Source organism: Pristis pectinata, chromosome 2, assembly GCF_009764475.1.
Source record: "Pristis pectinata isolate sPriPec2 chromosome 2, sPriPec2.1.pri, whole genome shotgun sequence".
Taxonomy (NCBI): domain Eukaryota; kingdom Metazoa; phylum Chordata; class Chondrichthyes; order Rhinopristiformes; family Pristidae; genus Pristis; species Pristis pectinata.
The window spans coordinates 100,729,957-100,753,582 of record NC_067406.1 but is presented as its reverse complement, the minus strand read 5'-3'; the positions used below and the strand labels follow the sequence as shown (position 1 = coordinate 100,753,582).

The window sequence follows — 23,626 nt, the reverse complement described above, 5'->3', positions numbered from 1 at the left end:
AGAGTTTAGGATTGAACCTGTGTCACTGGAGCTGTGAAGAAACAGCTCGACCAATTGTGCCTCTCTGCCATTAGCTGTAAAGAATTAAACCTTCTGCTGTTTTTGGGACTGATGACAAAATGTTCTGAAACACTGTGGGTTTTCTTTTAAGGTGGGTCAGTGGCATTTTACACCACCCATGTCTGACCTAATTGACCATCAACCCCACAGACTGTTTCCTTTGTAACTGTTTCTTTTATTGGTAGTACTCTCACCACCAGAAGGTTAAGGATCGTTAATCTCTTGCTTATTCAAGGACCTGAATGACAGCCTTAGGAAGGTCAAAGGTTGATCACATGGCAGTCTATCCTGGAAGGGTGCAAATGCAAAGAAAATTGGGAAGGACCTTCCAGTGAGAATCAGACAGTGGGCACACAGTCAAGCCGGATAGGACCTCTTTTCAGTTTGCCCATCAAATTGAAAGTTATAAAATGAAAATTTTGAGCATGCTTCAGTGCAGGTAGGATGTGAAGTAAAAAAAAAGATGGAGTGTGCATTTCTGTTGGCAATGAAGTGCACGAGTATCAAAGGCATACATTATAATTTGTTTATATAAAGAGAAAAAAATGATTGCAAATTAAGAGACCTATGTAAATGCAAGAGCAATTCATATTGCTACAAGTTGGAGCTAAGAGTTGGGAGGGAGGTAAATAAAGAGAACTGTTGCCATTGAAAGAAGGACCAATGACCAGAAGACACTGATTTTATGTGATTGGCAAAAAGAGGATACAGGAGGGAAACAATTTTTATTTGCATAGTCAATTGTGATTTGGAACACACAAAAAGGAAGTGCAAGTAAAGTCAATCGCAATGTTTTTGAAGGGAAGAAGTTTGCAAGTGTGGGAAAGAGTGTGGGAGTGAGATTAGTTAGAAATCTCTGTGATTCTAAAGGGCCCACCATTCTCCTCAAGGGCTGCACTGATCTCCTGCTAAAGGAACAGCAATTTTAACATTACTGATTAATAGTAATGAGTGTTAATTTACAGTAGTAGATTGTGTTTCTCAAAACAGGAATTTCAACAGAGCCTCCTTCAATCTCACCTCCTAATTTAATTATCAAAGTCATCATATGTTGGAGACCAGCAGTCAAAAGGGAGAAGCTCACAGAGATTTGTCCTGGATTTTTCAAACGCTGTTGGGCCTAACATGGTGATATCAACAGAAAATTCACGTGGGTGACTTTACAAAAAAATCTAATTGCTGAGACTGACATTTCCTTTCATTTGCACCTTTGAAAGGTTTTTGGCCTATTCAAATGAAAGGTCACCTACCTGAAAAATTAATTTTGTTTTTCTCCCTGTGATGCCACCTGATCTGTTGAATATTTCTTTCCAATTTCTAGCATCCAATGTATTTTGCTTGTGCAGCAAAAAGGGTAAACATCCATGTGATGTTTCAAAATGATTATTGCCCTCTCAGTCATGGCGCATCTCAGATCCTTGAAGAAAATTCTTTCTCATTGATGAAAACAGCTCAAATCTTTATCTATCACAGAAAGATGACCTTTTAAATGAGCGTCCCATTAAACTTACCAGTGGAGTGGGTAGCCTGGAAACCTTTCCTTTGTACCGATGCATCTGAAACAAATCTAACAAACATTTTATTTCCAGTGGAGGTGACAGGATTTGGAATGATGCTCCCACAGAACCGTCCAAGGATTGCAAACTTATCAGTCTCTCCATCAAACACTTCCAGGTGATCGTAAGCACATTCTTGGTGTTGTTCAATCTCAAATTCATTAAAAGTCTAGAAGAAAAATACAATGGTGAAATATTTTCCCCTGATACATACGTATTGTCCAGTACACAGTTTAATATCCTTTAATTATCTATGTCGACTATCATAAAAGTAAACGTCTATTGTTGGAATCTGTAACCAGGCGAATGCATGATTTCATTAAGACTCATATGGAGATTTTATCAAAGAGTCAGAGTTATACAGCACAGAAACAGGCCCATTGGTGGACCATGTCCATGCCAACCTTTTTGCCCATCTACACTAACCCCATGTACCCCCACTACAGTTATATCCTTCTATGCCTTGCCTATTTGTCTGTTTAAATGCCACTTAAGAGTGGTAGCTGTATTTTATGTTCATGGCCTTTGCACAATATTTTCAAGCACTGAATGCATTAATCACAAAAGAAACTACCTTCTGCTTTCCATGTAAGCATATGACTGGTCTCTTCAAAGGGAATGAATCTAACCCATATAACACCTCTTATTTCATTAGTCAAACTACCATCCACCATCTTAAAGTTACCTAGCAGCTGAATTTGGTTTTTTTTTGTTCTTGGTGAAATCACAGCATGTTTTATTAACAAAAGAGGTATAATTTATGTTGACATTTCGGTGCACTTTCTATCAGGCTGCTAGATTCAAGTGCAAATGATTGCTAGACAACAGCTAGTTTTAGCATATCTTTTCTACACAGCTCAGTAACCTGCTCATGAAGCTAAGAAATTTGGCCCTTTTTCAGAGGCCAGTAATCACAGATGAACAAGGTAGTTTGTGAGCAGGCTTTACGTAATTTGACCTTTATAGTAAGATTTAATAAAATCTCTTTGAAAATCCTCTGTAGCTAAATAATTAAAGTTTAAGATTCAATTACTGTACGTATAAGCAAAATGAATTGCTTCAAAAGTGATGTGCATGAGAGATTTATTCTCCCCCACACTCTGCATTACAAATTATTTCCACTGATTACTGGCCTCTACAAATGGCCTAATTTCTTAGCTTCATGATTGAACCACAAATTATGTAATAAATGAATAACCATCAATATGAGAATTTGAAACTCTAACATACTCTGATTTAGTTTTTTCTGTTCTGGCACATTGCTTGATCACCTGGGCATAATGAAAATAAGGAAGTCAAAAGGGAAGTAACCTACACACAATAGGAGACCGTATGATTTCCCATTCATTTGCTTAAATAGACAGAAATGGTTTCCATAATGGGCACAGGCTCCTTTTGTCTTTGTTTCCCTGTGTTCACTGTGCCGAAGAAATCAAATTATCCCAGGTACAGGAACAATATGGTTTCTGAGAATTAGTGTGAAAAAAATATAACACTGACTTAAACAACTTTCATTTATTATGGTACAGTTGTGCCCTTTGACAGATGGGTATATTTCCCCTGTTTACACAATTTATGAAGCAGAAAACCATGAATTAATTTTTTGGAAGTGGCAGCACTAGTGCACTCATGCAGCTTCCTTGTACAAGGTGTAGGAGCTGGAGCCATTTTTAGGTTAGGAAAATGCTCACAAACATATTCTTGAAGGTAGTTAGTGTTGAACAAAATATACTTCTTTAATAAATGATGCCCACATCTTATAAATGAATAAAAATTAGGGAGACACAAGAAATTCTGCAGACGCTGGAATCTGGAGCAATACACAAATGACTGCTGGAGGAACTCAGCAGGTCAGGCAGCATCTATAGAGGGAATAAACAGTCAACTATTTTACACATTCCAATGTGGTCTTCTAAACTTTTTTTAAACTTCAAAGATCTTCCTTTAATCCTTTGAACTCCTTCTTATTGAAGGAATCAATCCAAAGAATATTTTTGTATCCCATTTACAACATTTAACAGCCTAGCACAATTTAAATGTTCTCTTTTAAATTTCCTACGACAGTGGTCAATTTAACATTGTCCTATGTTATACACCATCTGCCATCTCCTTGTTCACTCACTTAATCTAAATAAAGTCATAAAGAGTCAGAGCACCACAGCACGGAAACAGGCCCTTCAGCCCATCTAGTCCATGCTGGCCTGGTTTTCTGCCTATTCCCATCTACCTGCACCTGGACCATAGCCCTCCATACCTCCCTTATTCATGTACTTATCCAAACTTCCCTTAAATGTTACAATTGAACCCGCATCACCACTTCTGCTGGCAGCTCATTCCATACTCACACCACCCTCTAGGTGAAGTAGTTCCCCTTCGGATTCCCCTTAAATATTTCACCTTTCACCCTAAACCTATGACCTAGTCTCACCCAATCTGAGGGGAAAAGCCTGCATACATTCACCCTATCTATACCCCTCATAATTTTGTATACCTCTGTAAGATCTCCCCTCATTCTCCTGCACTCTGGGGAATAAAATCCTAACCGATTCAACCCATTCCTGTAACTCACATCCTCAAGTCCCAGCAACATCCGTGTAAATTTTCTCTGCACTCTTTCAAGCTTATTGATATCTTTCCTATAGGTAGGGGACCAGAACTGCACACAATACTTTAAATTTGCCCTCACCAACATCTTGTACAACTTCAACATAACATCCCAACTCCTGTACTCAATGCCCTGATTTATGAAGGCCAAAGTGCCAAAAGCTTTCTTTACAACCCTATCTACTTGCGATACCACTTTCAAGGAACTATGGATCTGTATTCCCAGGTCCCTTTGTTCCATTGCACACCTCAGTGCCCTACTATTCACTATGTAAGTCTTACCCTGGTTTGTCTTCCCAAAGTGAATCACCTCACACTTGTCTGCATTAAATTTCATCTGCCATTTTTCAGCCCATTATCCCAGCTGGTCCAGATCACTTTGGTAACCTTCCTCACTGTCCACTACACCCCAATCTTGGTGTCATCCACAAATTTGCTGACCCAGTTTACCACATTATCATCCATATCATTAATATAGATGATAAACAACAACAGAACCAGCACCGATCCCTTTGGCACACCACTAGTCACAAGCCTCCAATCAGAGAGACAAGTACCTACTACCACTCTCTGACTTCTCCCGCTAAGCCAATGTTAAATCCAACTGACTACTTCATCCTGAATGCCAAGCGTCTTAACTTTCAGGAGCAGCCTCCATGTGGGACTTTATCAAAGGCCTTGCTAAAGTCCATATAGACAATGTCCACCACCTTACCTTCATCAACCTTCGTGGTAACCTCCTCAAAAAAAACTCTATTAGATTGGTTAGACATGACCTGCCACGCACAAAGCTATCCCTAATCAAGCCCTGTCTATCCACATACTTATATACCCTGTCCCTCAGAACACCTTCCAATAATTTACCCATGATTGACATCAGGCTCACTGGCCTATAATTTCCCTGCTTATTCTTAGAGCCTTTCTTAAGCAACAGAACAACATTCGCTATCCTCCAGTCCTCCAGCACCTCACCTGTGGCTAAGGACGTTTTAAATATCTCTGCCAGGGCCCCTGCAATTTCTGCACAAGCCTCCCAAAGGGTCCAAGGTGACATCTCGTTAGGCCCTGGGGATTTATCCACCCTAATTCACCTCAAGACAGCAAGCACCTCCTCTTCCATAATCCAGATACAGTCCATGACCTCATTACTCTTTTTCCTCTGTTCCACAGAGGAGTCTCCTGAGCAAACACAGATGCAAAAAATCCATTTACAATCTCTCCCATCTCTTTCGGCTCCACACATAGATGACCACGCTGATCTTCAAGAGGACCAATTTTGTCCCTTGCTATCCTTTTGCTCTTAATATAGCGATAGAAACCCTTTGGATTCTCTTTCATTTTGTCTGCCAGAGCAACCTCATGTCCTCTTACCCTTCCTGATTTCTCTCTTAAGTGTTCTCTTGCATTTCTTATACTCCTCAAGTGCCTCATTTGATCCTAACTGCCTATACTTGATGTGCACTTCCTTCTTTTTTTTATCAGGGCTTCAATATCCTTCGATAACCAAGGTTCCCTAAGCCTGTTAGCCTTGCCTTTTATCCTAACAGGAACATACAGATTCTGTACTCTCAATTTTTCACTCTTGAAAGCCTTCCACTTACTAAGCACCTCTTTGCCGGAAAACACCCTTTCGTAATCCACACCTGCCAGATCCCTTCTGATGCCATCAAAATTGGCCTTCCTCCAGTTTAGAATCTTAACCCTAGGACCAGTCCTATCCTTTTCTGCAATTATCTTGAAGCTAATGGAATTATGATCACTAGATCCAAAGTGTTCCCCTACACTCACTTCTGTCACCTGCCCTGTCTCAGTCCCTAACAGGAGATCCAATATCGCATTCTCTTTAATTGGGACCTCTACGTATTGATTAAGGAAACTTTCCTGAACATATTTGACAAACATGATCCCATCCAGTCCTTTTACAATATGGGAGTCCCAGTCAATATGTGGAAAGTTAAAATCACCTACTATCACAAATTTATGCTTCCTGCAACTGTCTGCTATCTCTCTGCAAATTTGCTCCTCCAAATCCCGCTGACATTGGGAGGTCTATAATATAATCCCATTTACGTGGTCGTCCCTTTTTTATTCCGCAGTTCCACCCAAATTGCATCAATAGTCAAGCCCTCCAGCACTCTCTGAGCACTGGTGTGATATTTTCGCTGATGAGTAATGCCACCCCTCCCTCTTTAATACCTCCCCCTCTATCATCTCTAAAACAACAGAACCCCGTAACATTGAGCTGCCAGTCCTGCCCCTCCTGCAACCAAGTCTCTCTAATGGCTACAACATCATAATTCCACATGCAGATTCATGCTCTTAAGTTCATCTGCCTTACCTACAATACCCATTGCATTGAAATAGGCACAACTCAGAACATTAGTCTCACCATGCTCAACCTTTCAATCTTTGCTTGTAGTCTTAACATCTACTTTCCCCTGCCACTCTACTTGCTGTCCTGCCACTCTGGTTCCTACCCTGCTGCAACTCTAGTTTAAACCTCCAAGAGCAGCACTCGCAAACCCTCCCGCGAGGATATTGGTCCCCCTCCAGTTCAGGTGCAAACCATCCAATTTGTACAGATCCCACCTGCCCTGGAAGAAAGCCCAATGATCTAAAAATCTGAAGCCCTCCCTCCTCCATCATCTGTTTAGCCACGTGTTAAACTGCACTATCTCCTTATCTCTTGCCTCACTAGCACGTGGCTGTAATGTGGAGGGCAGGGCTGTCACGTGACAGCATGGCCCAGCACCTGGTTGAAAGACACACCACTGTCAATCAAGGCCTGGCTCCACCCACCCATCAGTGCACACCGGACAATTGGTCTCTCTAAGCACCTTTGTACCTGGCACTGGGCTATTGGCCCTTTTGAACTACCTGGGCTGGACCAACTCCAGCCCTCCAGCACTATAAAGAGTGCCACATGTGTTGGTTCTGTCTCTTTTTTGCCGTGGAGGAATCGTGAAACAACGCTGGAGAGACCACTGGTAAGCTGTGAACTTCGACAGGGTTTAGAAGTGTCTTAAGTTAGGATCCCAGTGGCGTAGAGCTGTGCCTGCACTGAGTCAGGGGGTGGCGGGTAGCGTATTGCTTTTCCTTGATTGTTTGTACCCAGTTTGGTGTGTGTGTGTGTGTGTGTGTGTGTGTGTGTGTGTGTGTGTATTTTACCCTTGTTGCGATTTTCCCATGCTCGTTATCACCGCTGTGCGTGTGTGTCGCCCCGTTACCTTTTCCCGCATTTACCTTTGTAAATAAATCATTTAATTCTAAGGCTGTGTCCAGAGTCCTCACCCTTCAACACTTTGTACCTGTTTCACAACGTTTGGCACTGTGAGCAGGGTCTCGAGGGTCTTGGCTGAACACAGACGCGGGGAGGGATGTTCTGGAATGGGGCAAGAGAGCCAGTGCAGGCACCGAGGATAGGATTCCTGGGTGGACCGATGACAGTGAGGGATTTGGGAGCTTGGCCAGCATGCTGGCAGACCACGGCAAACCAGTGGACTGGGCCGAGCAGTTCGACCCCTGTGGTGAGAAACTGGGGCACCACGTGGTCACCCTCCTCCAGAGGTCAGGGTTCCCCAAGGCTAAGGGGAGTCAATGGGGTGCCTTCTGGCTGTTTGTGTCCCTCCTGAGACGCCAGGCCAGGATTACTGGCCCGATACAGGATACATGTCTCCAGAAAGACAAGGAGATAGAGATGCTCCAGCAGCGCTGCTGTACGCTGCAGGAGGCAGTCCAGGCTGCCCAGACCCGAGCCAATGATCTCGAGGCCAGAGGTACCGAGGTCGCCTGCAGGCTGATTCAACTGCAGCAGGCACAGGCAGCCTGCCCGTCTGGCTGGCAGCTGGACCCGCTCAAAATTTGAGCCCCAGTCCAGTGCGGCAACAAGCTGGATGCATGGCTGGGGGATGGGGATATATGGATGGATACTGAAGAGGAGGGGGTGCTCGAGGAGCCTGGGTCCCATCACACCCACCCTCCCCCGTACCCACCCGAACACCTGCATGCTCGACCCGTCACCATGCGGTCCCAGGTCCGCCACAGAGGGGAGGGGAGTCAGGATGAGGGCTTCGCAGGGGAAAGTGCCTGTGGTCCCTCTGAGACTGCGGAGACCCAGGATTTCTCAGCCAAGGAGCTGACTCAGCTGGTGGATCAGTACTGCCAGCAGCCGGGCGAGCACCTGGCCGCACGGCTGCTCCAACTGTGGGATGAGGGGGCCCCCAATGTGAGACTCTGTCACCAGGAAGCGAGTACCCTGGGGAGCCTGTCCGACCAGCAGAGTGTTATCAATGCCCTACAGGTGCCACAGGAAGGGATCAGGGATGGCACTACCCTGTGGGATCAGGTAGTGACTGCTGTGAGGGTCCAGTACCCTACCCTTCTTGAGTGGGATTTAGCCGGGCGACATCGCAATGGAGTACAGTCAGTGAAGGCACCAGGGTCATTAGGGAGTGGGCGCTGGTGACTGGCATTTACAAGGGAGCCCGCGATTGCAACTCTAGAAAATACGAGGGTGACCAACGCGCCAACGGGATACCTGATCACCACCGCGTGCCCCGATTTGAGGCCAGTGGTCCTGCCTTTCATGGGACCAGCTAATGGGAAGACGATGCATTATGCCATCACCCTCCTGGAAGGGCTAGAGTACTTGCAGCGGGGGGTCCCCACCCAGGTCCGTAGGGCAAAGACGAGGGCTGGAGACACAACCCCTTGTTTTACGCACACAGTTATACCTGGACCTGCTGCGCGCAGGGGTCCCCGCGGACACGGCCTTTGCTCCTCCCCCACTCGAAGCAGTCTCTCCTGCCCTCAAGGCTGAGCTCTGGGACCTGCTGAGACAGGAAATGGCCCATCTCCGCTAGCAGGAACCTTCACCCACGGGGTGGCAGACCTCCACCCCCCTCCCACAGGATGAAGGCCAGGGGTCCCGGTGCATTTGTTCCATCGCCTTCTCCTGCCTGGGAGACCTGAGGCCACATGTACCCATCGCTGTACATTGGGGAAGGGGGAACATACAAAGGTGGATGGCACTCATTGACACGGGTGCCCAATCCCGGGCGACCCCGCCTGGTGGAAAGGGACAGTGATGCAAACAGAGGGGTTGGGGGGTTCCCTTTTACCTGCGAGGGAAGTCACGATCCGCATGGCCATCGGGAACCAACCTCCTCGACCCGTAACAGTGTTGATAACAGACTCACCTGAGTGCATCCTAGGGATCAATGTCTTAAAGGGACAGTCCCGGGGCAAGTTTACGTTCGGGGTCGCGTGGGCTACAGTCATGATTGGGGCAGCCAAATGGGAACCAGTTGTTGTTCCCCTCCCTCCAAGGCCATCTGTAGCTGACAGTACAGAGTGCTGGGGGGACACCAAGACACTGACGCCATTGCAGGGCGCCCGGACGAGCCTTCACATACAGTGGTGGATTTAGATATTCATAGCTCCACTATCTGCCACGGCTTAATCTCTCGTAAGGAAGCCACATTCTAATGGGGACCTGAACAACAGGCTGCTTTCGAAACAACAAAGCGAGCTGTTGAACAAGCACTGCCACTTGATCCCCACCAGGCAGGTGTCCCTTTTGAATTGCGGGTCTCAGCCAGTGAGACTGTCACCGAAAGGAGCCTCTGGCAGAAGATCCAAGGGCACCGTGTGGCTTATGAATTTGCCAGCACCACTAATAGATCAGACTGCTATATTTGCGTGCGACCCCCAGCACACGCCGATGGAGCTCTGCCACTTACGCCGATCCCACTGGATGATCTCCAAATGAACCATTTACATTGACTTTTCACTCCTGTGGGTTTTGGCATAACTGTTTGGGGTGGTGGTGGGGGGGGGGGGGGGGTGGAGGTGAATGGCAGTGCTCCACCACTCCCCTCACCACTACATAACATCTCTTCCAGTGATCCCCTCTGGGGTGGCTGTTTCAGGAAATGGTATTTCCCTCCCTACAATTTGACCTCCACCCGAGCCCTGACTCTCAGGGTCATTCCACAGCTGGTGAGCAAGCCTAAGGAATGCTGGTGCAGGGTCCCGAATGAGCACAGTCCCACCCTTTCAGTCAGCCACAGCGACTGCGAGCGAAACTGGAATCCATGTGCCCCAGTGACCACTGCCAATGGTGCCGCTAAGCTGGGGGCTCCCTGGACTTTGAATGGGACCCACTGGATTTGCTGCCTCCATGCCAAACCACAGCTCCCCACGAGCTGGTACGGTTGCCGCTTTCCAGTGTTTGTGGTGTCCTCTATCCATGCCCTAGATGACCTTGGGGAGCACCTGGCATACAGCGGCCACCAGGCCAAGAGGGCCATCATGGAAGTGGAGAGGTTTTGGATGATAGCCTTTCCCATGTATGGCATGGCCCAATTGTCCTGTGCTCGAGATGCTGGCCAACAAAACGGCAGTGGAACTGCACCGCACCGAAGATGCCCTAACGCAGACAGCAGCAGAGCTGACGGCTGTCAGGATGGTCACCCTGCAGTATCGAATAGCCTTGGATTACCTACTCACTGCTGATGGTGGTACCTGTGCAGTGATTGGTAAGGAGTGCTGCACATTTATACCGGATGAGTCAAGCAGCATCACTCCCTTGGCTGCTCACATTCGGGACTCAGTGGCTAAAATTCAAAAAGCAAGGGACCAGCTCCTCCAGCACGACACCTCATGGGGAAATTGGTGGCCGTTTGGGTCTCTGGGAGGATGGTGGGCAACTGTCCTCCACTGGGCGACTGCTCTCATTCTTATCGCCATTTGTATATCATGTTGTGCCTGGCAAGTTGTTAAGAGTGTGCCTGCCCTTCACTGATACTGTACACTAACACATAGTTCTATACCCAGTAATAGTCATCACCATGATTGGCAAACGGTGTGACTTTCGTGGGGTGGATTGTATTGTGGAGGGCAGGGGCTGTCATGTGACAGCACAGCCCAGGACCTGGTCGAAAGACACACCACTGTCAATCAAGGCCTTGCTCCACCCACCCATCAGTGCACACGATTGGCCTCTCTAAGCACCTTTGTACCTGGCACCAGGCCATTAGCCCTTTTGAACTACCTGGGCTGGACCAACTCCAGCCCTCCAGCACTACAAAGAGTGCCCCATGTGTTGGTTCTGTCTCTTTGTTGCCCCAGAGGAATCGTGAAACAACGCTGGAGAGACCACTGGTAAGCTGTGAACTTTGACAGGGTTTAGAAGCGTCTTAAGTTAGGATTCCCGGTGGTGTGGAGCTGTGCTTGCGCTGAGTCAAGGGGTGGCGGGTAGCATATTGCTTTTCCTTGATTGTTTGTACCCAGTTTGGTGTGTGTGTGTGTGTGTGTGTGTGTGTGTGTGTGTGTCACCCTGTTACCTTTTCCCGCGTTTACCTTTGTAAATAAATCATTTAATTCTAAGGCTGTGTCCAGAGTCCTCATCCTTCTGAGACCTCGAACTTGTCTCGCAACATTGGCATGGGTAGCAATCCTGAGATCACCACCGTGGAGGTCCTGCCTTTTAACTTAGCACATAATTTCCCACCTGATTCTTTAATTATATTATTCTGGTCCTTTCTTAGAAGTAGTTAAATTTAAATTATGACCAGTTGTTGCCTGTGCTCACCACCAATTAAACTTGCCAATCAAAATGACTCATCATTCCTACCTTTTGTTTTCCATACATTAATCAAACCTCAATCTATGCTAATACATTCCAACCAATTATATAAACACTGGTCTTATGCAACAAACTACTTGTGTCTATTATTAAGTACCCTTTAAAAACCCAAATATACTACATCCACTGATTTCCTTTATGCACATCAATAGTTAAAACCTCAAAAAACTAACAGTTGTGCCAAAAAGAATTTCAAATTTGGAGAATTTACCAGGGATTCCAGTGGATCAAAACCAATTCCTTCCTTCAGGAACCTCTTTTAAAACCAAAGTTGTGTGAGATGAATTCCTTTATTTATCCAGCACCTTTTCTTCGTTAATATTAATTAATTTATATTCCTCATTTGATCTGATATTTTTAAGCCTTCTGCAGTGAAGGCAGGGACAAAATAAATAATAATATTGGCAGCCTTCCTTCACATCACATCCAGGAGTATGCAATATATTACTGGGGTTTAAAGTGACAGCTGAAGAAGCACACAGCTCATAATCAAATAGATAAAAATATCAACTTCAACATAATGGTCCAGATCTTGCTGAAATAAATTGGTGATCCGAACAGATCTGTCAGTATTTAGACATTTGAATGGCAGCAAGTCTTAAACATCCATGCATGCATTGCCATGAACAGAGGTCCTGAATTTACTGCCAAATTTGGAATTGTGAAGCTGTCATTTCACCTTTTGCTGAACTCCACATAGAGTCCATTTTGCTCGGATTCTCCAATACTTATGCCAGTTCAGACCTGGTGCAGTTATAACCCCCAGTTTACTTCAATGGGGCTTCTGGGTCTCTGGATAAGAGAGTTCCTATTCTTTCAATTATTTTGGTTTAGTTCAATGTTTTGAATTATTTATATTATATTTACATTTCTTTAGAAAAATTATTTAATATTTTTAAAATTATTTATTTCAGTTATAATAGTTTTTAAATGTGACTAAATATCAGAGACATCCAGGACATTTAGAATTCTCACAGCCTTGATTGCCAGGAAAGCTAGTGGTTGGACCTTGCCGATTGTCAATGCTTTCAAATCGGCTTCAGAAGGCAGCCCCCCAGCTGAGCAAACATAATCTCTAGCATTGAAACCCCGATGTGCATTTACAGCTGAATTTTCCTCCATTCATCTTCCAGCTTCTAATCAAGTAAAGTATTGGTAAATCTGACTGATAAATGTTTGAAGCAGTGGAAGGTGCAGGGCTGTAGGGAATTGATGAAGTGGAATTGGTTTTAGATTGCTCTGGAAATAAGCCAGTACAGACACAATGGGGTGGATTTTTACTTTCGCCACCTGGGTAGATCGTACAGTCAATCATTATCTTTGAATGCACCCACCCCATTCATTATTGACCAAATGATGAGGGTGTGATTTCATCTGCAAACAGGCCAAATGATCTGTTGCTATAATGCAGACATGTATAATTTTATATATACTAATCTTGCTTTGTGACTTGACAATATTTGCTTTTCATATTTGTTGATTCTTGTGAGAATTTTCCCAAACAAAACCATATATTGTTGCACCCTGCAATATATAAATTAGCATCCTGTATATTATTTGATTGCCAGAACTGTCTTGTTTATATTAAATATTCTCAGTTTGAGAGAGATATCACAGGCTTTCCATGTCTTAAATAATTTAGGAAAAAGACTTGCTTTCAAAATATTGTCAAATGATGCCCAAATCTATTCTTGGTAGAAAATTCCTCTCATAGAGTGAGCAATTTTAAGATCAAATTTTTAATTTAAAACCTTGTTTCTGAATTGAATACCTCGAGTACCTACAGTTTGTTTTGCAATAATACATACCTAATCTCATCCAAAATGTCATGTCACATTCTATTTTCCTGTGTGCATGTTGCTATTGCTATATGTATCTATTTAATTTTCTCCAGTCCCATGCTTTGGTTTTACCAGTTTTAGGTTACAGGAGCATATCACATGACGAGAACTTGACATCAAACAGTCAGAGTATAAAACAACACCATGTAAATCAATAGAAAGGCAATAAAGGTGCATCAGATGAACTTGTAGCGGATGTTGCTGAGAAATATCATCTGGATGCTGAACCAAGAGACCCCTAGTACGGAAGCAGATGGTGAAACAGTGTTAGCAAACGTGGAATTCTCTGTAATTGTGGAACTCTGCAAGATGAGTGCCATGGTGATGAGTCTGGAGAGCTGGAGCAGGAAATTGTATTGAAAAATGGCTACTGAAAAAAAAATCAAAAAAAGCCAGAAAGCCTTTGTTCAAATCACACAAGACCTCATGGTGAATTTGCAAGGTTCTGTTTGACCAAATTACCCATTCTGGTGCTGTAATTTTTGTGTATTGCCTTGTAAATCAGTGCCACTGTGCTGGAACCTGATCCCCAACCCTTGCTTCCTTTGAAAGTGCTTCTTCACTGGGGCATGGAAAGTTTTAAGCTTTAGCTTCACATTTTTCATTTTAACTATTTTAGGGTTGAATTCAGTTAATTAGAAAAAATCAATAGGGCCGTGTACTCTACTTCATATGTTACCTTTTGAAGCTTAATTAAGTGCAATTCTTTTCCTGTGTCAGCAAGTTCTATCTTTAAGTTTACCAGACACATTTTTGATTGGCAACCTCTTATATATGTTGCAACTGGCCAAATGTGACAGATAGGAGATTCTTTGACAGAAGTTTCTGAAAAATAATACACCTGTGAACTTTCTGAACTTCTTCAACAAAAATTGCCAGAAGTAGTTTGATGCTGGATAAATTACAACATCCTTCAAAAATGTTGTTGAGTTTTAGCAACATCTTTAGGATGAGATGCAACATTCATTTCAATACTAGAAAGCAGCAATATGCAACATGCAGTTAATACACATGGTGAATCTCTTGCCACAAACCTACTGAGTTTAATCCCACTGGACCCCAGCCAGATTCACCATGGATCTGCCCTATATATTAGTAATAAATCTTGAAAAGCAATTTCACAACCATATTCTAAATTTAACTAGTATGTAAATGTTACTTCAAAAAATTGGTTGGAAGCAGAAAGGACAGAGTGGAATCTGCTTTGTGTTTAATGGATTATCAAACTAGGTAGCAATGGCAATTAGTATCATGAAACAAATCTTCACCTGTCACTTATAAATGAAAGTTATGATATTTTGCATTTTAAAGAAATGTAATTCTATTAAGTACAGCTTTGAACAAATATCTAGTAAGTTTTTAAGATCTACTTATACTGCCATTGTTTTATTTATCTGTAGGTTTTGCCCATTGTGGTAATATGTTTCTCTGGGACACATCACCATCAAATGATGGTGGATAACATATGGCCTGTGTGAGGCCTCTTATACTGCTCGAATTATGAATAGAACTTCCTCTTGCTCACTGTAATTGAGGGAGGGTGGCGTGGGTGGGGGCACGGAGCTTCTGCTTAACACTGAGCATGTTTAATATCAGAAGAGTATTCTTCAATTTGCAGTGCTTTCAAATATCCTGGCAGTAATTTCAGCTCTTGAAAATCAGTATTTTCAAAATATCACTCTTAAAGTATGAAGATGCTAATGAGTGTTTTAGACATTGAAGGAGAATTAACAGGAAGTGCAAAGATTTATGATATTTCCATTTGGTTGTTTTATATCACAGCTGTACTTCATCATCAAAAAAACTTGTGGTCAGTAGCATTACAAGTTGGGAAAGTTCAGAAGTATATTGGGACTACAAATACAGAAATATGGACTTTAAATTGAACCAGAAGGTGAGAATGCATATTGTATTTGAACTGTTCAGGGATCAGGAGACCCTGCTGATCTGCTCTGTAATTATATAAATGATCCCAGCGGCCATTACACATTTGTCCCAATTCATTGACTGGTTGATGTGTGGGAGTTGCAATTTGGCGACAGAAGACCACAGCTGCAGGCCCAAGAGAGGGGTGGAGGGGGTGGGGCTTCCTCTGCAATCAGGGATCAGACCAAGATTAGAGAGGCCCAGAGGCTCTTTATGAGCCAGGTGGGAGTTCTAGCAGAGGACATTTTTGAAGATTTGACTTGGCTTCTATTGACCAAATGGTGTAATCTGTTATGGTTCAATGACTGAACTGTAGATAGTGTCTCCAAAATGTTGTGTTGCAGTGGCAATGATGTCATTGGGCTGAGACTTTTGAATGTTAAGTAGGCAATTGTTTTTATGGTGATCCTTGTTGCCAGTCCAATTGACTATCTTAAAAATTACAGTAAGGTTTGCATTGGTGTATGTGTGAGTATATGTGTGAGTGAGCGAGAGAGAGAGAGAGAGAGAGAGAAAGAGAGAAATTGTGGCACAATATTTAAGTTCTTAGTGTTAGCCCAGACAAGAAGTATAATATGATAATCAGACCTTCTATCTGGTGCTAATATTGAAAGATGTTATCTTTTCCATTCAAAAACTTACTATCTTCACTCTATGGCCTGGAGTTGCAGAGATCTCCCACGTACATTCTTTGCGACTGGGATATTTATCTGGCCAGTTGGGACTAGTGATGATGCCAGTGGCACTGTAAATCCTGTGTTCACATTCAGCTGAGATAGAAAGTAATATCACCAATTAGTTCATCAGCAGAATGGTTTTATAGCTAAGATCACATTATATAATTATGCAAAATATGTTTGCTCATAAACAGACTCCTAGAAAAACACTAAAATTAGTTATCAATAGCTGTAGAGCATATTCACAGGATCAAAGATTTAGTGAGTAGCAGAAGGTTAGTGTAAGCCAAATAGACCATTCAATTTATCAGCATTTTCCCTGTGCTGTGTTCCAGTTGTCTCTGTGGCAAAAGACATCTGAATATCTGCTGAATTTCAAATCCAAGAGTAATAATTTATTGAAGCCATAAAGATGTTCCTTGAATATTAGTGAGCAAATACTTCATGTTTTTATTCTCTTGCAAACTCAATAAAAACTCTGATGTCCTTTTAGAGATACTGGAAAGAATCATTTATAGGCACATAATCAAAGAACCCAGTTTCAATTTATTAACTATCTTGGTTTGTTCCTTTTGCTGTTTGCAGCATAGCCTATCATTGGATTTGTTAAGGATACTATATTTTAAATGGAATTAGGTGAAAAATAACACTTGTGATCTTCCACTAGTTACCTTACAGCGGATTTTATTCCACTAATTGGAATCCTTTGATCCCAATGGATTCTGAATGGATATGGCCCACCTCCAAGTTAAAGAGGATGTGATCCTCTTTAATCCCCCAGGTCACTTGCAGACTAGGTACAATGCTAAAGCCAGCCTAGCTCCTGACTAGGAGTTGCATGTAGCTAAAAACCCTCAGTCATATTCTGGATTTTGGATCTTCAGAGCTGGCCTTTCGAGCTGCTAGTGGAGCTCAGTCAACAAAATGCCCTCATTGTATCAACACAAAAATATATTGGTCTTTCTGGTCACAGCCTGTATGATGGAGCCCAACAGAAACTTTGGTCAGAGGCAATCCAGAGGCAGGTAACTGGGCAAGATTGATTGGTTGCCCCAGGCTGGGTTTCCCATTGAGTATAACCGCTGAGTACATGGGAGGCTGTCAGCACTGCTTCCCACTACACTTCAATACTAACAAAGCTTTTGCCCTGCAGTTAATTGGCATTCTCAGGTACCAAGCAGGAAAAAAGGGCCAGAGATTCTTTCTAACTGATTTTGCCTTCATTGTACCTTGTGGAACTTCTGTGAAATTATGCAACTGACTACCACAAGCTTTATCCACTGCTCTAGTCACGTATTAACCAACCTTCTCCATCAACCAGCACTCAACCCTTCAATTTACTCACTCTTGCTTCATCTCATCCTCTTATAAATGGACTGTAACAGGCTTCTCAGCTACAATTGATAGCTCTCTTTAATCATGACCCATTGCTGTCCACTCCTGAAGGAGAAGGTGACGCTTAACAGCAAGCAGCAGGAGGGCAAGTTTACTGGTATGTTTTATCTTTTGTGAAGGAGATGGAGCAGGCACCATGGAAAGGGGATGCTGCCTGGCTACCAGCACATTTCCAGCATTTTCTGCTGCTCTACTATGGAAAAAGGGTTTCCTGAGACTGGTCAGGTCCAGAAGCATTGAAAATGAGGGTACTTGCGTGCCTAATCCTCCTTTTCTCATCTCACAACATCTCCTACCTCATAAGCTTCAGATGGTTTATGCATGAACTTGCTTTGTCCCCTCTCCTCAACATTTCTCCATGGTTATCTTTCTCCATTTTAGATGCCCTAACAGCCACTCAATCTTCCACTCACAGCCACCTGATAGAGGAGGGAGCTATAAAAGTGTACAGCAAAATCAATGCAGGTGAAGAGCATGAGATCACCAGTTCTCCAGCAGTGGATTCAGAGAAGGATTTCAATGGTCCATACAAGAGGCATCAATGGGTATAATAGTCAAATGTTCAGTATACCAGAAAAATTGCCAAAAACATTACACACAGTGTCAAGGGTCAGAAAGGAGAGCATCTAGAAATTAACATCAGGCCTTGCAAAGAACTTGGAGCAGGTCTTTGCAATATGGACTAGGTAGCAGCACACCTGGGGAACTATATGTTTGGATGAAGTGCAACTTGCAATGTAGTAAAAGTGCCTTCAAGGAGCTGAGTGCTGTTTAAGGTGGCCATCCTAGGGCTTCTATTTTATATTCATTATGCAAGGACTAAGGTTATAAAATCTGTGTATGCATTTTCTGATGACTTTTATCCTTGTTTGAAAGAGGATGCTGTGATGATCAGTGACAGAGGAATGATAAAGGGTACAAAACTGTTGGCAAAGAGAAGGCAGTAATGTCACTTAGGAGTTAGTTTATCGTGTGGAGCTGAACAGAAAGTATTACATTGTAGCCTCCCTTCCTTTTTCTGTTCCACTACTTCTCACTGCAACTCTGCCTCTTCTACCTCCCGCTCTTCCTCCTCCTCATGCTTCTGCTCCTTTTTTTTGATTGACAGGTTGTGGCAAAGCCTGTTTTTTCCTCACAAAGGTCAGGATGTGCAGCAAAGGGCATATATCTTGATCTTCTTCTTAATAGTCCATTACTGCTGCTGAGGATTTGATGATAATCAAGAAAATTATATTGTCACAGATCTCTTGCCACCCACATGATTTCAAAGTTTGTACCCTGATGTATAAAAGCAGTTACATTCAGGTATGGAACGTTTTTGTCCATGATCATTTGAAATGGAACTCTGTGTCACCTTTCACATGCAGCCTGGAGCTATCTTGTTAACCTCTCTCCATACTTGCACACTGATCTTGATTGCCAATGAAATCTGTCCTGGCACAATTGCATGAGATTCTTGGGACTGCTGCCAACTCACTGGAGATGGCTTGTCAAGTTGCTTTCAAAGCTGTCATGCCTCAGTTCCCTATATAAAAATATGTTTCAGAAAGTAGTAACTTTCCATTCCAGTGACTCATCTGGTCCACGTGAATTTTGTTTTCTGCAGTATTTCCTCAATGTTGGTAAAGTTTCCATCCTCAGGGATCTCAACACTGGTCATTCAGTCTTGCCAGTAAATGCTCATTAGTGGTTTATGGAAGCGCATGTGAAACTTCCCAGACTGTTTGATGTGTCTTCTATAGAAGGATCATTCCTCAGAAGGGAAAGGTGTTAGACCTGAGTACGAGATTTTCTCCTGAATTCCTTATTTAATTTTATTGTGATTCTTTCACAATTATGGTCTTTAATTTTGGACTGCACATGTGGAAACATTCTCTCCATCTACCAAACTTCATATGTTTCTTTGCAGGTCAGTCCTCAGCCGTCCCTTTTCTAAGGAAAAGAGCCATTACAAGATTGGAAGGAATATTTTGTTGCTGCTGAGATGATGACTGATTTTCTATGTTGCACTTCCAGCAGGGATTCCCACCCACAGGGAACGCACAGTGGAAATTCAGCAGTGTGCTGCACACAATTTACCAGCTGTTTATAGTTCTCGTTGCAGATGTGATGAAGCTCAGAGCAAAACAACTATCCATCACATATTAGAAGATTTTGCAAGAAGCTTCCAAAGTCCTCTTTCAAATTATGACAACATGTTTTCAAATATTACGAATAAATGCTACAGTGGAATTTCAGCTTCATAATCTAACCATTTGATTTCCTTTTTTATTAAATGGAAGCAAGGCATAGGCTGTTGTGGTCAAAGTAATACGAACAAGTGGTTACTAGTATTGTCCAAATAAATTCTAAAAAAACTCATTTCAAATGCAAGCACTTAAATATTTGTATGCTTTTACAAGAGAACTAGAGAAAAATTAAACCATAATATTTCAAACATTTTAGTTCAATAATTTTGTAAGGTGTTAAAAAGGGACTTGTTTCTAATACAGTTTTGAGTAAGTCATGGCAGGATGTTAATGCAGTGACTGTCAAACCTATAATGCAACATTCACCACCAGCCATTCACAAATTCCAGAAAAGAAATTTCATTGAACAAGTGGTGTTCAACCCCTGAAGCCCATCAGTACATTACAGCTGTTGAAGGGATCTTTCCAATTCACTTCAACAGGAACATACATTTGTCAATTCAGCGACTGATTTCCATTTCGGAAATAACAATCAAAAAACTGCAAATGTTAGAAATCTGAAATAAAACAGAAACGTGAGAAATACTTGGAGCATCAGAAATATCTATGGGGAGAGAAACAGAATTAACACGACAGGAACAATGACCTTGCATCAAATCTGATAAAAGATCATTGACCTGAAGCACTAACTCTGCTTCCTTCCCTACAAGTTGTTTCCAGAATATCCTACTTTATTTCAGATTTCCAACGTCTGCAGTATTTTGCCTTTAGGCAGCTGGGAGTAATGCCTTTGGTTATTACATCAGTTCACTTTTTGGTTTAAATATCAAATAAATACATTTGTTTGTCTAAACAGTCAAAACAACACATACCTTCTTTACAATCATGTTTGTTTTCATGTAGTACAAATCCATTTCGACACTGACAAACATAACTGCCTATTGTATTGACACACTCATGTTGGCAGCCTCCATTGTCTTTGGAACATTCATCTTTATCTGTAAAGAGGTCAAAGAGGGATCATGCAACATACATCTATAAATCCTTAGCCCCAAACACGCAGTAAGAATTAAAATGCGCATGTGTGTTCATCCAGAACAAGGTAAACTAAAGTATAGGCCCAACTGTCCACGATACCTTCTACTTTAGCTATACCCATTCATTATTAAGCTTGCACTTTCACCTACAATTGCCAATCCATCAAGCAGACAGAGAGAGAAGCTTTGGATTTGGCAATGGCTCCAAGCTGTTGATAGTCTCCTCAGCAAGGCTCAGCCCTGCTCTACTAAACCATCTGTAATTTTAAAGTGCATGGCAGTGCATTACGCTTGAATGAATCTGGAGATTTCAGAAACACACAGATTAAGCCGGCAGTTAAGAACTACAAGAAATTATCCTGTTTTCTTCAAACAGAGGAACTCAAAGAAATATTTTAGTAAAACATTTCACTCATTTAAACTAATTGTCTTTAAACAAAAGATATAATCGTGTTAGAGTCTAGCAAAGGTTAGCACAGAAGATATAACCCTTGGAGTCTACAAGAACACAGCCACAAACTCACTGCAGGGAAGAAAAGCCATAATAATATTAGCAGCCATTCCAGTAAGTGGCAGTCAGCTCCCATCTTTCTACAAGAGCTGTCATATCAGGCAAGGGCAGTTCATCCATTTGTTCAAAACTGGCAGACTGTTTCTGACACTCTCAGTACCATGATGCAAAGTGATTTATCATTTCAACATGTGCAGAATTGAGGCACTTGGGCAGCTGTTAAATACTAAATGGGAGAATTTCAGTAAACAAAAATTACAAAATAAATATCTCAAGGGCTGCAATTTGATTGATGGTTGGTCTAAATACTTCAGAATAAATCAACATTTTTGTATTTAGCATTGATAGGAATAATAAATGATATGTAGGGGACCAGAAAATGAGTGTTACTTTGGTAAGACGACTGGATTTCAAAAAGTTTATAAAATGAAAAGTACAAAAAACTTTGTACTTCTGTATAATAATAAAAAGCATAGCTGATCATCAACACAGATTGTTCTGAACTTTCAGCTTTAGTAGAAATCAGCTACACATTGCATTCTTGAGGAGTGATGAATTAAGATGAGCACAGATTCTGTTTAGGTAGAATAATTAGCTTAAATGGATTATCATGGGAGTAAAATATATTCACAGAAATCAGTCTTACAGTTTTCAATGGATGTGTCAGTCCCATGTGATGAAAATTACGTTAGATGCCAACCAGAGGACACATGGTCGTACCTCTGAATCTTTCAGAGGCCACCAGTCTGTCAATAATACGTACACGGCTGGAAAGGGAAACCTGCATCAGGTTCTTGCAAGATTCAAAAATAAAAATTCTCTCTTTGCATGGTGCTTCCTTGTCTGTGGAAGAAAACGTATCAAGATGGCACCAGAGATGAGTGTGTGCTGATTGTTCCTTCCGTTATCTATTTGATGCCCATTCTCAACAGTTACATAGAAAGGCTCTGTGACTAAACAAGCAACATGATCAGTAATGGGTGAAGTATTAGACCTTTTCCTTTAATTTTACAATGCAACCCACATTGTAGTTATTTAACTAACACAGAAACACGTTATCAGTAAAACTCTGATAATCTGGTGTCCAATTGTTTAGAAATCCCAATGGTTTGGTACCCAGTCCACTCACTATTCATGAGTGGGTTGAGTGTACGGCTTACACATACAAACTGAAACTTAAAAACTGAAACTCACCAAATTCTGTTTCCTGCTCCCTTTAAACTCATGAGGTTCTGTTTCCTACTCAACAGGTTCACTGGAAAATTTTAGTATACTACCATATAATATGTAAAAAGCATGAAATAAAACATTAAATAAAAGTGTTCTGGTGTACTAATAACATCCAACAATTCAGAAAATCGCCTTGTCCAATGCCACCTAAGTCCCAAGGGTGCCGGATTATCTGAGTTTCGTTGCATCCATCTCCTGTAATATTTAACAACCTGGAGCAGAGAAATTATTGTTGCTGGATTCAGTAGATATACATACAACAAAATGTAACTTCATGTATGATGTTCCTTTCTTTTTGAAGCAGAAGTTAAAGTACTTATTTTATGTGGGTTGATCTTGTTAAATAATGACAAAGTATACAAACGTATGAAGTATTTATCTGCTGATTACCGCCCAATATTTTAAAAATTCTTTAGGAGACAGTTTCGCTGGTAGAACCACCAACTTTGACAATCTGTGCAAGTTCTATCATCAACGATCCCCACCATCTGGGCAATGCCATCTTTTCACAGCTACCATCCGACAGGAGGTACAGAAGCCTGAAGTCCCACACCACCTGGTTCAAGAACAGCCATTTCCCTTCAACCATTTATTTCTTGAACCAACCAGCAAAACCCTAATCACTCGAGTTTAGCAACACTATGACCACTTTCACCACTTACTAAGATGGACTTTGTTTTTTTTTGTTCTAATTGTTTCTTGTAAAAATTGTATATAATTTATGTTTAATTTATGTTTTTCCTGTGAATGCTGCTTATATGATGCTATGTGCCCGTGATGCTGCTGCAAGTAAGTTTTCATTGCACCTGTACATACATTTACTTGTGCATATGACAATAAACTCGACTTTGACTTTGACTTTTCAGTGGGTCATTGTACTGAGAATTTTAGACAGACCTATACAGATGGCACAATACACCTAAAGTGTGTGGAGACATTAAGTTAGATGGAC

The 23,626-nt window shown here is 42.1% G+C and overlaps 1 protein-coding gene and 1 long non-coding RNA gene across 5 annotated transcripts in view; one reads left to right on the top strand and one right to left on the bottom strand.

The window, feature by feature from the left end:
• The window catches only part of tll1 (tolloid-like 1), a 299,046-nt gene that overhangs the window by 28,144 nt on the left and 247,276 nt on the right, over positions 1–23,626 (bottom strand). For all 3 annotated transcript variants that reach the window (XM_052044469.1, XM_052044459.1, XM_052044478.1), the window contains 3 exons: positions 20,769–20,894; positions 16,278–16,405; positions 1,572–1,785 (listed from right to left, as the gene is read on the bottom strand). In XM_052044469.1, the coding sequence (XP_051900429.1) occupies positions 1,572–1,785; positions 16,278–16,405; positions 20,769–20,894 (468 nt within the window). The remainder of the gene's footprint in view (positions 1–1,571; positions 1,786–16,277; positions 16,406–20,768; positions 20,895–23,626) is intronic.
• LOC127586486 (uncharacterized) lies at positions 7,183–19,915 on the top strand. Of its 2 annotated transcripts, none has more exons than XR_007958701.1 (3): positions 7,183–7,207; positions 15,492–15,603; positions 19,617–19,915. It is a non-coding gene; the product is annotated as an uncharacterized LOC127586486 (long non-coding RNA). The 2 variants fall into 2 exon arrangements; XR_007958700.1 differs by lacking the exon at positions 7,183–7,207 and adding an exon at positions 11,360–11,384.